Source organism: Sarcophilus harrisii, chromosome 4 (genome assembly GCF_902635505.1).
Source record: "Sarcophilus harrisii chromosome 4, mSarHar1.11, whole genome shotgun sequence".
NCBI lineage: Eukaryota > Metazoa > Chordata > Mammalia > Dasyuromorphia > Dasyuridae > Sarcophilus > Sarcophilus harrisii.
Window position 1 is genome coordinate 180,728,488 of NC_045429.1, and position 16,906 is coordinate 180,745,393.

Here is a 16,906-nt window from a genome sequence, read left to right on the forward strand (position 1 = left end):
ATTGTGGTATGAAGTTTTATATATGAAGGCACTTGTACAACTGTAAAGGAGTCTTCTGTGAGACCTATGAAATGGGCACTAGTAACTTTATTGGGAAGATCATCTACAGGACCCATGAAAAGAAGAATAATCATGATTTTAAATTAATGGTGTCTATTTTAAAGGTTGTTTTTAAAATTCCCATCAAAAAACTCCTTTAGGGTATTTCAATTCTAAATACCATCTAAATTTGTTTTTTGTCTGCATCTAATGTGGAAATAGGGCAATATCAATGTTTGAAAAATCATAATTTTCAAAATAGCAACTAAAACAAAGCTTCTAGTGTTATAAAGTCAAACTCCTTGTTGAGCTCATAATTTTTATATCAGTGTTGTCAAAAATGCATTGTTATATGTTATTTAAAACACATTAGTTGTTCTGGATACCTAAAGGAAGAATTGGGAACTGGCCCAGCCTTGTGTCCACTACAATAAGAGGGATTCAAAGTATGTTGAATCTTAACTGTAATTGAATTTATCATAATTTGGGACAGAGTTGTTTAGAAAGTTTGATCTAGTTTTAAAAATTTATGTTTATACTTACATAGATATTTTAAATAAACTTGTAAACAAACTCTTATTGGCATGTTTTGCTCTTAACTTCCTACCCAACTCAAAGCTGGGGAATAAGAGGACTGTGTAGATGATAAGGGAAGGTCGGTCATCCTCTGTAGAGGTTTGATTTCACATGGCCTATTTTAAGGAATCAAACATGTGCTTTAAAATAAATGGAAATCTGCTTCCAAAACTCTTACCTACTGTGTGGCGTGAGAAAAGCAGACATAACAAGAAAGATATAGTTTGTTTTCACTTTGGTTAAAATAAGCTTTGTTCCAACCTCTTATTAATGGCTGGTGAAACTAGTCTGCTTTATTCATCTTATCCAAAAAATTCATGTCATTTTATTTTTTTTTTCCATTGTTGTGCTTAAGAGTGTTATTACAGAGGAGAAGAAAATATAATATATATGCTTTAATCAGATTAGTTTTAGAGCAAATAAAATAACACATTAGAGAAAAAAGAATTACTTAAAAATAGTTGTATTTATATTCCACAATTTGATCAAATACTGGTTCTTATAAACTTTCTACAGGATGTTTTTAAAACAAATTTTTCACATTTTGTCTCGACTATGTACTTACGGAATTTCAGGGAAATAGTTCTGTTTGTTTTTATAGCTTAACATGTACTAAAGGGATGGCAGGTAGTCACATGCAGTCCATATGGGATTCTAACATGACATTTAATGAATTTTCTGATGTTGACCATCCCTTTGATGCTGAAGGCAATGCATCTGTTGAAAGAAGTGATTGTAAATTTGGGTTACTGCTCTCTGTATCTTCCAGTTTTTCAGTATTGTCTTCCCAATTAATGTGGAATCTTGTGACCCTGGGATTAGATGCCAAAATATTCCTTTGAAGCTAGAAGTGAGGAAGGAAAAAAGTAAATTTAGATGGTAAAGACTAAATCACTTAGTACAATGCAATTAAGCTCTTAATAAATAATCAGATAGTTAATGGAGAAGGGAGTGAAGCACTGGCCTTGGACTCCAGAGGACCCCAAGTTCAAATTCCACCTCAGATAATCCTAGGCAAGTCATTCAGCCTCTGTCTCAGTTTCCTCACTTATAAATTAGGAATGATCATGATGATGACAATAATTGCCCTCAAAGCTGTGAGGTAATAAAGGTACACCTTACACAAGGTTCATAGATAGTATGCATGTAAACTATAAAGCACTTAGTAATTATTATGGTTGTAAATTTTATATTTGTTCAGTTAAGTTGTAAGACATTGTAGATTTTAAAGATAAGGGGCCATGGCAAAGAAATAAAGGTAAACGATTAGAAAGAATAGTTTTTTGTAATGAATTCAGCAATTTAGAGGAGTTAAGTGGAAGGAAACGTAACTTGGGAGAAGGCATGGGAGAGCACAGGTGGTTTCAGATAATAAAGTTAAAGCCATTTTGTTTTACCTGTTCCATAGGTGAAATAGCTATTTGAGAACTAGTATAGCTTCAAAGAAAAAATTTTAAAAATCAGTTAAATGATCGTCTGACAAATAAAGTTATATATTGCAGATCAAAGAAAGATTTCTTTTTTCAAAAGTTTTATCTAACCCCCAAAGTAATGTTCTAGTACTTTTTAGAAATAGGATTAAGTATAGTTACTTTTTTCTGTAGTCTATCCATTAAGAAGAATTCATTAAGTTCTTACTACCTGTAAGGTTCAAGAGTGATTTCCTTTCACTATTCATTCAACTCTCTAAAAGGTCAATTACAATACTTCACTTCCAAGCTTTCTTAGGTAATAATGTTGTCCCGTTGAAACTATTTCCTTTCTTAAATTCAGACAATAAAGCTAGCAATGGTCTCAGGTGCCCTATCTTTTTAAAATGCTTAAAATTCATGTTCTAGAATTATAAAGAGCAGATAAATTTTTTAAATGTTCTTCCTAGTTTGGAATTTCATGCTGTTAATTATGGAAAATATGTACATTAGAGCTAAAATTATGATATCAACAACTTCCATGTTGTTCTACCATCTGCCTCTCCCATTAGTGGTCTCTCAGCCATTAAATAGTAGAACGTTTTTGGGGGGAGAGAGGAGAGAGATTTGTACATTTTTTGGTATCATCCTTTGTAAAAGGAAAGGAAAGTTATACAAACTTTAACCTATAGACCAGGTTTGAGGAATTGTTGGAAGTCTGAAACAAACTGGCAACTCCTCTGCAACTTGGAGACTATAAAAGTCATCTGGGATAAAGATGAAGACTTGTTCATGTGTCAGACAAAAAACTTGAACCCTAGTCTTTTTAGTGGTTACACATTTTATCCACACTACTGCATGCTGCCTTTCATGAATATATATATATGTAACTAAATAAATTAAATTTCATTAAATCCCACCCATCTCTTAAAAAAAAAAAAAAAGGGTCACTTGATAGGTGGGCTTTCTTTACCTTATACTTCTGGGAACCAGGCCTAATTAAACTAAATGTCATTAAATCCCAGCCATCTCCTAATGATGATAATTCTTATCTCCCTCCTGACTCCAGCCCTTGTTCCCTCTATCCTGGTTTTATCTTAATCAGAACCAAGCCTTTATGCCCATTCCAGGCAGGCTCTCTCTAAAACATGTTAATCTGCTCCTCATTGTCTTCCCCTCATTAGAATGTGAGATCCTTGTGGGCAGGGACTCTTAAGTGCCTGTATGTGTCTCAAATGCTTGACATAGTGCTATCTTATGTAAATAACTGTACTAATGTGAGGAAGAAAAAACACTGCTTTATTCAGATGGATGAATTCCATTGCTGTGTATTTCCTATGGATTGCTTTGGCAGGTTTGCTCACATAGTCAACCTCACTTTATACTCACTGAAAATATTACCAATTAAAAATACAGTTTATTTCATAATATTCCATCAGAGTAAATTAAGGAAAGCACAGGAAGAGTGTCCCAGGTCTGCCATTAACTATCCTGTGTGACATCAGCTAAGTTAAACACATTGAATTTCAGTTTCTTCATTCTTAAAATGAGGACAATTGGGCTATATATCTAGGTAAGCCAATTTTTTGAAAATCTGATACAACTCTCATTTATATACAATCATTTTGTCCTTTCACACCGAGGGGAAACATAAGATTTTCTTACCTATGTAATAAAGAAAAGCAAATAAAAATTAAGAATTATTAATAGTTAAGATTAATTAAAGTAAAATTTCTTTTAAAAAGAGGCAAAAGACATTAAACAAATTTGTTTCAATCAGACTCAAGTTCCAATATTCCTTATTCTTTTGCCTATACCAAAAGGATAAGCACATACAAAAATAAGAATTCTTAGTTCTTCAAAAAAAAACAAACAAAAAATAGCCATTCCTCACAAAGGAAGAGTAATTATTAAATTCTGGATTTTAGATCTTTGCTCTGTCTTCCCTTTATAATTAGTTTTAATAGGGGATTGCATATTTTTAACTTTATTTAGGTTGGTCATTTTATTAAATGCACTGTTTATTCAAATTACAATATGAGCAAAAACTTTGAATTAAGATTTTTACCATGAATCTAAAAGAAAGGAGTTCTAATGCATAGTTTCAGGTTGTGACAAGCAAACCTACAATTGTAGGTGATAAGGTTAGGTTAAATACGATGTCAGTTGAGACAATTCTTTTCAAATCTACAAGGGGCTTCAGAACAGAGATCTGCTTGATGATTTCTCTTTGTCTCCAGCAATATAGTCACAAAGCTCTAAGCGAGAAGCAGAAATGAGCAGTTGCAGGAGCCAGAAAAAACTAAGTGAAGATATAAAAAGAGTGGATCAAAGTTATTTCATCCCCATCTCCATTTGTGGTCTCTGATATTGGGAAGTAATTATCTCAAAAGTATGGGTACCTTCCATGTCTTCCCATTCCACATGATCCTGTGTCCTTTCAGAGACCTTCCTGTTGTATAGCTCTCAATGGTCATCAGATGACACAATCATTAATTTCCTTTTATTTAACATATGAGGAAACCAAAACCCAAGAGGCTGTGACATGCTCAAAGCACACAATAATCATCTATGTGTTATTTGAACCCAGGTCCGCTGACACCAGAGGCCTTCCACCGGATCACACACTTGTCCATCTATGGTTTCTCATTTTAACTGATCTCCTCCCCTAAATCTATGCATGCTCATGATGATGTTTTATATAAAAAAATTTCCTATAAATGCATTATTGATAAAACATTGCAGCTTATACATACTTCTCTCTTCATAATTCTCTCTTCATTGCTCTTTTGTTTCACCTAAAATTTTGATTTTTCTAAATCCAAGGTATAATAATTGTTATCCCTTAGAATTCTGATATTAGAGAGACCATTCAGTCCAGTCCCCTCATTGAAAGGTGAGAATCCCAGGGCTTAGAAATTCATATACCTAAAGTCCCACAGATATTAAGTAGAAGAGTTCAAATTTGAACCCAGGTTTCCAAATTCAAATCTGGTGTTCATTACAACAAAACTGTTAAAAGGTGACCTAGTGTAATAGTGAATGCCTAAAATGCCCCCAAACTCCCAGATATAATCCCAAAACAAAAAACTGGGGAAAAAATTTATAGAGGGGTTGAACTAAATACTCTGTAAGATCTCTCATACTCTAAAAATTACTTGCTATTAAGAGCTCTGGAATATAAAGTCATGGCTCTTAGGATAAATTTTTCTTCTATAATTTAAACTACTGATTTTCATCCCTGGATGAAATAAGAAATCAAATTACACTGTTTGGAGTGTGTAAAAACAAAACAGGAAAATCATTGGGAGAAAAAAATAGTTGGTTAAGTTTGTTTACATAATGCATTGAATTTGATTAGATGAGTAAAGAAGGGAGCATATGCACATATACACATGAGTTTTGAAGAAGGGGGTAGTTAGAGCCATAGAACCCCTAAAACAAAAATCAGTTATCTCAGGATTCTTTATTATGAAGAACATTAACCAACTATTCCCCTGGTAACTTGATAGTGCCAACAACCTCACCCGTTTCAGGTAGATATTATTGCTAGCAGACAACAATGCTATGAATATAGGGAAAGGTTATTAAAAGCTTTGAAATAAAAATGCTGGATAGGTAAATGCCTTCCTAAAGGCCACAGGTCTAATTTAGTTAGCTGAGCCAAGAGAGAGGTATAGTTGCCTTTGTTTTAGGATCTCAAAAAGCGTATTCAAACATTAATTACCAAAGCTTCATAAGGAAAAATAATAATTACAGTCATCATGAATTATGCAGTTAGACTTCAATTATGAACTAGCACCAAAACTTTAGAATCTGACTCATAACCATTTCTTACTTAGTTCCCCACTTATTTCAAAAGCCACACACATGATGTAATATAAATTGCTGCTTTCCAGAAGTCAGTTTTTGTCACCTTTGAATTATGTAGTAAAAGTAAATTAATTAAAAGATAAGCTTGAAATGTTGCTTACCTTAGAAAAGTCTGGTTTTACTGGTGGATTTTCCCTTAATTCTGTCTCCGTATATTCATTATTTACATAGTAGCCAACTCTAATAAATTCTTGACCTCGATAGGTACATGTAATTAGCACAACTGTTACACCTACTGCATCTGCATCTGGAATAAGTCCTGGATTTGGTGCATCGGCCTAGAATGATTAAAAAAAAAGGTGGAGAAGAAAGGTTAACTGCAGGCAAGATGAGGATTTTAGTTACCTTGAGCACCATCAGATGAAGATAGAGCAGTAAGATCTAGAAAATATTTGCAATCGTGCTGTGAAGGCAAATGTTTATTTTTGAAACAGATAGCTAGAAGGAGTTCATGTGCCTCCTGTGGTGCACCTCTGGTACTCATGGATCCTTGAAGGTATTATTGTATCTAGGGAAAGTTGTCATTCTTCCTCCATTTTTTAGTGTTTTAAATGTATTTGGTAACATCCAAACAAAGGATTTATGTTACGTTAGCTAAATGAACAATTAAAAATAAGAGTTACCAAAATCATTGATTTGATTATCCAGAAACACATGCTGATCATCTATGTATCATTTATCCCACCAATTTCCTCTATCACCCAGCATCCTCTCATTCAACTCCCATTGCCTGAAAGCCTTTTACTGGCCTGAATAGAAAACTGAAAGCAACTAAACAGACTAATATTTCAGGATCATCTTTAAAAAGGACTAACACATTAATTCCCAAAATTGTTGTGCCCAAGCTTGACTATATGTAAGTACACATATAAGAACTATATATAAGACAGTACAAAGCAAGATGTAATCCAAATGCCAAACTGATATCCAAAACCCACAAAAAATAAGTATAAAAGACTAATTTGGGGCTAGTTAAAGAATGTTTCACAAAAAGCTAATTGAGTTGTATAGAAAAAGCTGGAAAAAAAGCAAGTGAAGACCATGTGGGAGTGGGGGGGTTGGTCCCCTAGAAGGTCTAGACGGGGAAATAAGTACAGCATATGTGGAGATGATATGGAAACTAGTGTCTAAAGTATACTGTACACTAGACAATGAGAAATAGAGTTGAATGGGTTTGGTGGGGTCGGTTTATTTAGAAGACCTAGAACACCACACAAAGAAATCTGAACTTGATCTTCTATTTACTGAGGAATATATACCTTAGTAAATAGCAAGGAAACGGGGTTATAAAGAAGCATCTGTGACCCAGTATATATACAGTTGTGTCTTTGTTGGGCATTTCCAATTTGATCATCAGTAACAAACATTTTTCAAGTGACTATGTTTGAGACATAGTGTGCTAAGAATACAATTATCAATATATTTCCCTTACTCTCAAGAAGCTTATACTGTAGAAAGAGTGGAACTCTACTGAGTTTCTACAAAACAAGTCTCTGAATGCTAAAACCTAAAGGTATCTTAGAGAACATCTAGTTCGGGGGTCCTTAACCTTTTTAATGTCATAGACCCATTTGACAGTCTGATGAAACCCAGGGACTCATTTTTCCCCCAGAATGTTTTTAAATGCATAAAGCTTGTTTTTCAAAGCAAGTTCATAGAACCCAAGTTAAGCAACCTTAATCTAGTTCAACTCTTCCTCTCAACTTTTTTTTTTTTTTTTTTTTTTTTTTTAAAGAAGATTAAGAAACCAAGACCTAAAGAGAAAAGTAGTTCAGCTCCATTCACTCTAGGAGTTCTCCAGTTTTCCCATGCTCTCTCCATCCTCCATCCCTATTAATAATATGTAGTCTGGTGCTCCTTTACAGGCGAAACTTGCTTCTCTGATTTACTCCTGGTATTTAAGTCCTTAGTAGAAATGGGACAGGTATTCACATGTGTTTATGTATATTCCACAAGTTTTCTGAAAAGAAGATATTTTGAAGCAGGACTGGGAAGGGGAGGTGGTCTCCTTTTGACCTGGAAGTTCAACTATTCAAGTAGGCTGACTTGGGAAGATTTTTGGAGATTGCCCACCTGGTTGGGAGTAGGGACAGTAAAGGAAGACAGCCTGTTGTGAACAGGGAAGTCACTTCTCTCTCCATCTTTTGTTTTCCATGACCAAATTGATTCTGGACCTTCCTACAGAATGCATTTGGATATTTAGATTAGATATGGCTGGTTGGAAGAGCTCTAGTCCCCCTTTGGTTAGTCAGAATGCAGCATGTCTATGTATGGTTTATTTAGGGGTCTTGAGACATTTTACTCCAGCTACCACTGGCCAACTGTTTGATCTTCTTGCCAACCACTTTAAATGAAAGACTCTTCAATCTGGAAGGGGTCTCAGAAATCATTTAAAACAATCCCTTCATTTTAAAGGGAAAGAGTTGTACTAAAGCCCAGAGAGAAGTGACCTGGTCAGAGTCATATCATGATCATGGCAAATCAGGATTAGGATCCCAGGTCTCCTTACTCTAAGTCCACAGTGCTGTTGTCTATATCTGTTCACTTCTCACACTACTGACATGCCATTAAGAAAAATTCCTTAAGTATACGCTAGCAAACCAAGAAGTGATAGAAAATCAAAAGTACTCCTGAAGCTGACCTCTGCTGGGAAAACTCTGACTTTATCCTATCATTAAAACACCTAAGTTACTACGTTAGTGAGTTTGTCAAATGCATAAATTTAAAGCATGATCTAATTATCTGTTCTTTTCAGCTCCACATTCTAAAATCTAAGTTTTCAAATACATTTGTCATCCCTATTGAGGGCGTTTTTAATAGCACAGTGCATCCCAAAACTTTTAGTGCCATTTCACTCTTGTAGCAATAGTGGACAGAGAACCATCCCTTAAGCCAGAAACACCTGGATTCAAAACATGCCTTTGACACAAACTGACAAGTAACAAGCTGCCTAACCTTTCAGGTTCCTGGTGAACTCTCCAGTCAAGTCAAGAAGCATTTATCAAATGCTTCTTACATGCCACAGACTATGCTAAGACTATTCACTGCCAAGAAAGTGCCAATAAACATGTAGTTCCTCACCTAGGATTTTGCTCTATCAATAACCTCAAAGGCCTAGTTCTTTTCCCTATTCTATAATACAAAAGAAAAGTTTCAGTTTTGTTAAACTCACAAAGCAAAAATCATCAACAATTATTTATCCATCCTTACGTTAATACATGATTGCATAGTCTAACAAACTATTACTTTAAAATAAAATAGAAAAAGCAATAGGCAGCTTCCTATTTTAGCATGGGTCAGAGGCAGTCTTTGCCAAATCATGAATCCTCTATAGACTACATGGCTCACTTCATGGATCAGAGAGCTAATTCTACTTCTTGACAAATAAAAACTTCAGGGAGGGCTTTGCAAAGCTGAAAAGGAAAGAAAATAGCTTTCCAGGTATTTAAAGATTCTATCAAAGTAAGTTCCAACTGCCCACGCAGTCTTAGGAAAATCTTTAAATCATAGGAAATAGGACAAATACTTCTCCCTTTAATGGAATCACCTTTTTCTATTCATGTATTTGTTGAGGTTTTCATAACTCTTTCTCTGCTGCCCTTTCACAACACCACCTACTATATTTATTATAATACCATCCATCTGTGAAGGAGTGAGGAGGGGTGGGCAATGTAAGGGGAAGACTAGTATAAAGGATGGTGAAGAAAAGATCTTCATATTCTTCTAAATTAAAGATTCAAAATACAAATTTTGCTTGGAGTTTGCACAATTTGTTAAGAGACATCAAGATCCAAAGTCAAGTGTTAAAAATCTCTTATTTGGTTTTACTTTGAGAATTTCACACTACTATTCTCCTCTACTGCTTGGGATAATTGAGAGCTGACTGAATTGTTCTGCCTGGTTAAACTGTCATAGGTCAAAGCAAGCATTTATGCAAAGGAAGTGCTAAGTCAGAGGGTGTGACTTATTTTTGAATAGGAATACAGAAGAACTCACTCACCATATGTGGCTTTTTTTCCTGCCTCTGTTCAATGTTGGAAAATAACTGAAGGTGTTAACCATTCAAAAACATGGTCCTGTGTCAGTTAAAGGGAAGATTGGTTGATGCCAGTAAGTGATTAGCAAAGACCAATATGTGGTATTCTCAGCTTATAAAAATTAAATACTAGTAAAGTGATTATTCTACTGCTGATAGAATTGGGGGTGGTTAAGAAGAACAATGAGAAGATGTGCTAGGAAACTTGAATATAAGGCCCCTCAAAAAATTATTTGTTTGATGTACAATCTCACACCTCTTCTACTTTCCACAGCTCAATAAGACCTATATACTTTGCTACATACCTTATTTTAAAATTTAAAAACCTCTGTCAAGGTCCATCATATATATATATATATAAAAAACTCTTGCCATTCCTAATAAGACTTAATGTATGTTAATGATGCTTAAAGTAAGGTCAGCAGAAAGTTAGTGGTGGTCAATAAGCATCATTTAAGGATTACTCCATAAACTGTTCTAACTTTTTGTCATTTTCAAGTTGATAATATTAACAATGTGCATATTGTTGTTTCTGGTATAAATCAATCACACTTATTAAGAATATCCAACTTCACCAACTTCATTGGTGCCTTTTTAACTGACACAAAGATTCTGTAATACAACAGGAGGGTAACTTCTAAAAACATTCCTCCATCATAAAAGTCAAGTATTTTGTAGTCTCAGGCAAAAGCAGACATAGCCTGTTTGCCTCAGTTTTCCCATCTATAAAATGGGAATAATAGAATCTATCTCGCAGTGCAAATGAGATAACAATTCTAAAGCACTTAGCAAAGTGCTTGGCACATAGTAAGTGCTACAAAAATGTTAGCTATTATTTTTTATTATTTATGGAAGTATTGTGTTAAAAGTGAAAGATTTTTTACAAATACAAAATAGACTTTCCAGTAACTTATTGGTACAAACATTTAACAGTAATCTTACCTGAAATACAAACATATGCCTTCCTGCAGGAACAGGGCCCACTAAAACAGAGTCTAAAACTTGGTCGTATTCTTCACTTTCTGCTGAACCCACATAGATAATTTTCCATTCCAAGTCTAGAGTTAAAGACCAATACACATTATTTTACACTCAAGATTACAACACTGATTAATTCCAATACCCCCTTTAATATCCACTGGTTTATATCTGTTGTCCCTAAATCCACCTCACCATAGCAGAAGATCCAAAAAGGATTCTTAAGTTTCCTGGGGAACCTAATCCTCTCCATCCCCTGCTGCTCCTGAAAAATTTCTCACTTAAGAGAGTCAATCCTTAAGACAAAGAGTAAAAAAAGAAAGGGGGGAAATGGCAATTCAGCAAAACAAATATCAGCCAACTTTTATATTTTCCATACCAATAATTGGGCAGCTGTCCACTTCAGCTCTAATAAACTATCATTGCCTTTATTCATTCACTCAACAAACATTAATTGCCTACTGCGCACACTGAAAAGATAAAGACTTTAAAAAATGACTCCTGCCTGCTTCAGAGAAGCTTACTAGAAACTCTACTAAGGAACCATTTACCTCAACCAACCTATTGGTACAGTTAATGTTTTCTTTTAACACTCTATAGGTAAAATTTATTCTTTGTGTCAAAATAATAAATCCTAAGAAATGAGGCATGTTTGTGTGGGTGGAGCTCAATGGGACATGCTTATTTGGGGTAACCAACCCCACTGGCACTGTCTCTACTACTTATTTAGATAATATCTTATCTTCTCAACTACACTGAAATATTCTTGAGGGATTGATTCACTTAAGAAACATTTATTGAGCATTAAAGGCACACTGCTATATACACAAACATGTATTGATGATGATTCATATTAATAGCAGGGATCTATCTGGTTGAACAGCTCTTTTTCCTTTGACATGTTTTAGAAAACTCCATTCTTTTTTTGTGTAATGAAATTTCCTTATTTTAATACAATTTTCTATTTCTTTTTTCTCAGATAAGCACATGATACATCCACATAAGTATTCTTGTAATAATGAAGATTTTTTTAAAATTTTAAACATGTGTATAAAATAACATAATAGACAAAGGGCTAGCAGCACTAAGTTTCATAGCAAATTTATATTATCTTGGCTCAAATAGATTTTTGTGGCTATCCACCTGTGTTATTAGGTAGCATAATAACTACTGCATCTAAATGGGGGAAATGAACCACAAGAGAACATAGGTAAGAACATCTCTCTTCTCCTTGGTTTTGCGTAGAACTGAAGAAAACCTCAATTATTATATGGAATATTCATTAATTGGGAGATTGTGTTGTATGTGACTTTATATGCCTGTTTAGATATTTGCTGTTTCTGTTGAGTTAAACAAGGAATATATTTGAATTTATGAAATAGCTTCTTAAATAATTTATCTTTAAGAAAAATCACTTATTTCACTTTACCTTTGTATTCTGAATAGTGATTTTATTTTCATTATCTGTATTTGTTTTTAAAAGTTTTCAATTGGATAGTGTTGTTTTTATTTATAGGAAACATTTCCCAGTTGGATTTTGAGAACCATGTCAATATGGTGACAACTTATAGAACACAAAAATGCATGAAGGAAGATTTTTTTGGGTCCAAAGTCTACTAACTACTGCCATGTTCACTTTCCTTACTTCTTGAGTTACCTACCCCCTTTACTAATACTCTTTTATTTGGTCAGAATATTCAAAAGACTTGTCCAGGCCATTGTTCCAGAGCAGTATCCTATCATGCCCAAAAAGACTGTCCACCTATAATATTAGGTGTTGCATCCAAATGCATAAGACCTAGAGGTAGGGTTGGAGTAAGAGGACTCAATTCAAATCTTAATCTATGTATGCTCTTGCCCAAGTCATTTAATTTCTTTGGGCTTCAATTTCCTCATGTAGAAAATGTAGGGCTTAGATTGGATAGTATCTAAGGTCCTTTCAGCTATAAATCCTATGATTGTAGGAATACATGTTTAAAATATAGCTACGATTTTTTTTTAAACAGGCATTTATTAAAACACTCACTTTATGCCAAATACTGTATTTGACAAATGTTCTCTCTTTTGATCCTCACAACAAGGGTGAGAGATAGGAGCTTTTATGGTCCCCATTTTTACAGTTGAGTGATTTGCTCAGTGTCACATGGCTGAATGTCTGAGGCCACATTTGAATTCAGATTTTCTTGACTGCAGGCCTATTGACCTATCCCTGATCCACTCTAACAGCATCCCATAACAGCTGATAATTATAACTTACTTTAAAAGAAAAACTTTAAAAAACAACAATAAAAATTTTTTTGAGGTTGTTAAATTAAACACAGAATAAAAAGTGAATCAGATTGTACTGGCCCCAAGGTGGTACTCACATTATTAAAAGTACCCTTTGAATATACTCAGTTCCTTTAATCTACCTGGCTTTAGGTGAAACACTCAAGTGGACCATTTTTTCAAAAAACTCCTTGGTACCTTGGGGGTAGGAGGTAGTTGGTGGTTATGACTCAGCTCAAATGTGATTCAGGGAAATGATACATCTTAAGTGATAGTTGGTATATTTTTGACACTCAACCCTGCAAATCCCAATACTATAACTGGTTTGTGAATGGATATCAATTAATAGTTAAAATGTAGCTTTGCCTCTGTCATAGAGCAGCACTTTCACTATTCAATTCAAAACCATGGACCAAGAGAGGATCTTCACCCATGTCCTGAGCTCCTTTATTCCTTATTAGCTTTGAGACCTAAAGTAGTAAGCACTCCCAAAAATATATTTATGACTTGGGGAACTCATAGTGAACTAGTAAGTAACACTTATTTCCTCTACTTTTGTTTATTCTATTCATTTAATGCTGAAGGTGGCTAAGAGGCTACCGCTGTCCAAAATGAACAAGGTGCTTTCAAATAATGAGAAAATAGAAATGTAATCCTGTATTTTGCTATTATTTAGCTTTATTTCATTTTACCTGTGTTAACTTTTAAAACTTGGTCCATTTCTTGATCAAGTTCAAACAGCTGTGCACAAAGACGAAAACTAGTTTAAAAACAGCCAGGAAATGGCAGTTAATAATCAAGAAAAGATACTTTATGAAGTTTTTTTGGACAGCTGTCCATATGAGAAATTCAAAATAATTCCCAATCAAAATGTAGCACCTACAATACAGTAGCATCAGGGACAAATTTTACATTTGTAAACTGAAGATTTCACAAAATTCAAGAGAATTAAAAAAAAAAATCCTGAGATAAAATTTATTCTATCTGAAATTCATGTATTCTATTCATACAGATGAAAATAAAGATTATGAAATTTTCATCTTTCAAAACTAAAATGTTTTAAGTCCTCAAAATATGTTTACTACCATGACCTTGAACAAGTCTCTTAAACCCCTCTGGGTTCAGCTTCTTGATTTGTAAATCGAGTACACTGAGCTAAATAAAAACTTTTAGGGATCCCTTCGGCCTCTAAATTCTATGATCTTAGTTTAGTATTTAAAACCTTCCTCTCCCCCTTATTCCTTTCTCTTAATGTGTGTCTAAGTACAATTTTCACTTTTCATTTGTTGAAAGGGGCTTCTCTTAATAGCATGTTAAACAAGTCCCTGAGCTTACTGGCACCCCAGATACCAATTGTGAAAGCTCTACCACTTTTAACTGGGTTCTGAACAGATCATCTTCCAAGCCCAAACAAAAAGGTCCTACATTTAACATCTTTTATTCATTTATGTAAGTTGTGTTCATTTTTTCACCCTCAAACATACAAGAAAATGTTTTCCCCTAAAGCTATTTTTGTTTTTTGGTTTTTTTTAATTTCCAGAGTTAGAAGTAATAATCGTTAGCCTTGATAGCGCTTCAACGTTTGCAAAGAACTTTTCATTAGCATCCTGGAACCCCCCTTGTCCCTGGACGTTCTCCTTGTAGCCAAGGCTGCTTGGAAGCGATTCCCTCTGGAGTCTCTCAAAAATTATTTGCAGTTGTCAGAGTCCCTAGGGAAGGCAGCTTGGCACCCTGCCCACTCCCGGGGTGGGCAGGGGCGGGGGGCGGGTGTAAGAGCTCCGAAAGAAGGAGTGTGTGGATGCCCGAGTCTGTACCCGCCTCCCCACTTGATTCAGGAAGCCGGAGGAGGGCTGAAAGGCTTGCCCCGGCTTTTCCTGCCGGTTTAATTAGGCTAGGAGGGACCGGGGTCTCCGGGAAGAAACTAGTGCAACTTTAAAAGGAGTTCTGGCCTTTCCAAGTGGGAGTCGGGGAGGTGGGCAGGTGCTAAGAGTTGCAGGCACTTAAAGCAAGCGGGGGGTTGCAGGCGGTGGAGCTAGCGACGCCAGGGGCTCGGAGCTCAATTGCCACTCTTTGGGTAAAAGATGGCTCCGTTTTCGAACTCTCCGGCGAGCACAGACACGCGCACACACCAGACTCAGCTCTTCTTAAAAAAACCTCATCTCCACTGCCTCCCCCCCACCCCCGAGTCCCAGGCCGTGCAAATAGGAGGGGGGCTCGCAGCCTCTGCCGTCGCTGGCTTCTCGGCCGAGCCAAGTCCTCCTCCCGGAGCAGCCGAGGGGTCCGGAGGCTCACGGGGGGCGGCCGCGGGGCTCCCCTCTCCTCCCGTTAACCCTTCTCCCACACCCAGACAAAGCTGACAACATGGCTACCACCACTCAAACAAGTTACTTGCAACTTCGGCCCGGCTCTACAAAAAGGCAGCCCTGGGGATCTGGGGCGGCTTCCTCTCCCTCCTCCTCCGTCTCCCCGCGGGGGTGAAGGGCACAATAGCCAAACGCACCGGCTTCGAGTTTCCCTCCGCCGGCGGCGGGCTCAGACACAGCAGCCGCGCGCCCCGGCCAAAGCCCCGCCGGCCCCTCCGGAGCTGCAGGTCTGCAGCAGCCCGAGCAGCAGCCCATCCTCCTCCTCGCCTCCCTCCCCCCCTCTCCCGCGGATGCAGCCCAGAGTAAAACTGGGAAAGAGTGCGGGGAGAGGAGGCAAAACCCACCAGGCCTTGGGAAAGTTTTCGCGTAGAAAAACCTGGCCCGAGCGCCCCGGGCTCAAGCCCCCCTGGCGGGGTCCGACCTACTCACCTTCCGACAAATCCTCTATGCACTCGAACGTGATTTCGAACTGGAACGGGTTGTAGAAAGGAGACGGGTTGTCCAGCACCACTACATTGTTCACCTGAACCTTTGCCATATTTCGAGAGCGAGGGAGAGAAACCCCGCACAAACAATAGGGATGGGGTGTTCTTGCAGCACAACCAAGTCCGGCGTGTGCGCGCTGGGCGAAGCCCCCGCTCCGGGCCCGGGCCAACGGCGGGCGGCGGCGACTTGGGAAACTTTTGGCTGTCCTTCCCTCCTCCTCCTCGTCGTCGTCGTCTCCTTTTTTTTATTTACACCGGGAAACAACTCCACAGTGTTTTTGCAGCTTTCCTATCTCACTCAACTACAGCCCATTCTGCTCGGTTAACTAGCAGCGTGGGCCCCGATTGGCTGCACGCTGAGCTCTGACCCTCCTCCTCCTCCAGCTCCGGCTCCGGCGGAGAGCAAGATGGGCTCCCTGCCCCTGAATGGGCTCCGAAAGGTTCGCGGCTGCTCCACCTGCTGGCGTAGCCGAGGACAAAGGCGGAGAACAAAGTGAGCCGGCTGACAGCCTGGGAGGAACGCCGGGGAGGGCTCCTCCGGAGCCGAGCGGGGCAGAGCGGAGCGGGCGGGCGGCGAGCGCCGAGAGCGCCGAGGAGAGCCGGGAAGCCCCGCCCACGGGATTGTTTCCACGCTGTTCTCACGTAGGGTGTGTCAGCCAGTAGTTACCGGGGATCTGGGAGGGGCGGGCAGAGGGGAGGGCAGAGGGGAGGGGAAGAGGGAGGGCACGCGAGCGGGGGAGGAGGGAGAGGGCAGAGCCGGGGAAAGCGGGACAGAGGAGGGAGAGGGGCAGCCAAGAACGTGACTTCCTCCATTTCGTTTTATGTTTGAAACTTACCCACGCTGTTCCCCCTCAGATTCAAGGTCTGTTCTGCGTTCAG

The 16,906-nt window shown here is 37.7% G+C and overlaps 2 protein-coding genes across 3 annotated transcripts in view; one reads left to right on the forward strand and one right to left on the reverse strand.

The window, feature by feature from the left end:
- The window catches only part of MCM9 (minichromosome maintenance 9 homologous recombination repair factor), a 180,440-nt gene that overhangs the window by 59,023 nt on the left and 104,511 nt on the right, over positions 1–16,906 (forward strand). The window lies entirely within an intron of this gene.
- On the reverse strand, positions 883–16,331 carry ASF1A (anti-silencing function 1A histone chaperone). Of its 2 annotated transcripts, XM_031964358.1 has the most exons (5): positions 15,972–16,059; positions 11,107–11,207; positions 10,876–10,991; positions 5,999–6,175; positions 883–1,459 (listed from the first exon to the last, which is right to left on the reverse strand). In XM_031964358.1, the coding sequence occupies exons 2-5, from the start codon at positions 11,162–11,164 to the stop codon at positions 1,247–1,249; spliced, it is 564 nt and encodes a 187-aa protein (XP_031820218.1). In that variant the 5' UTR covers positions 11,165–11,207; positions 15,972–16,059; the 3' UTR covers positions 883–1,246. The 2 variants fall into 2 exon arrangements, with proteins under 2 accessions (XP_031820218.1, XP_003769445.1); XM_003769397.4 differs by lacking the exon at positions 11,107–11,207 and having other exon boundaries at positions 1,067–1,459; positions 15,972–16,331.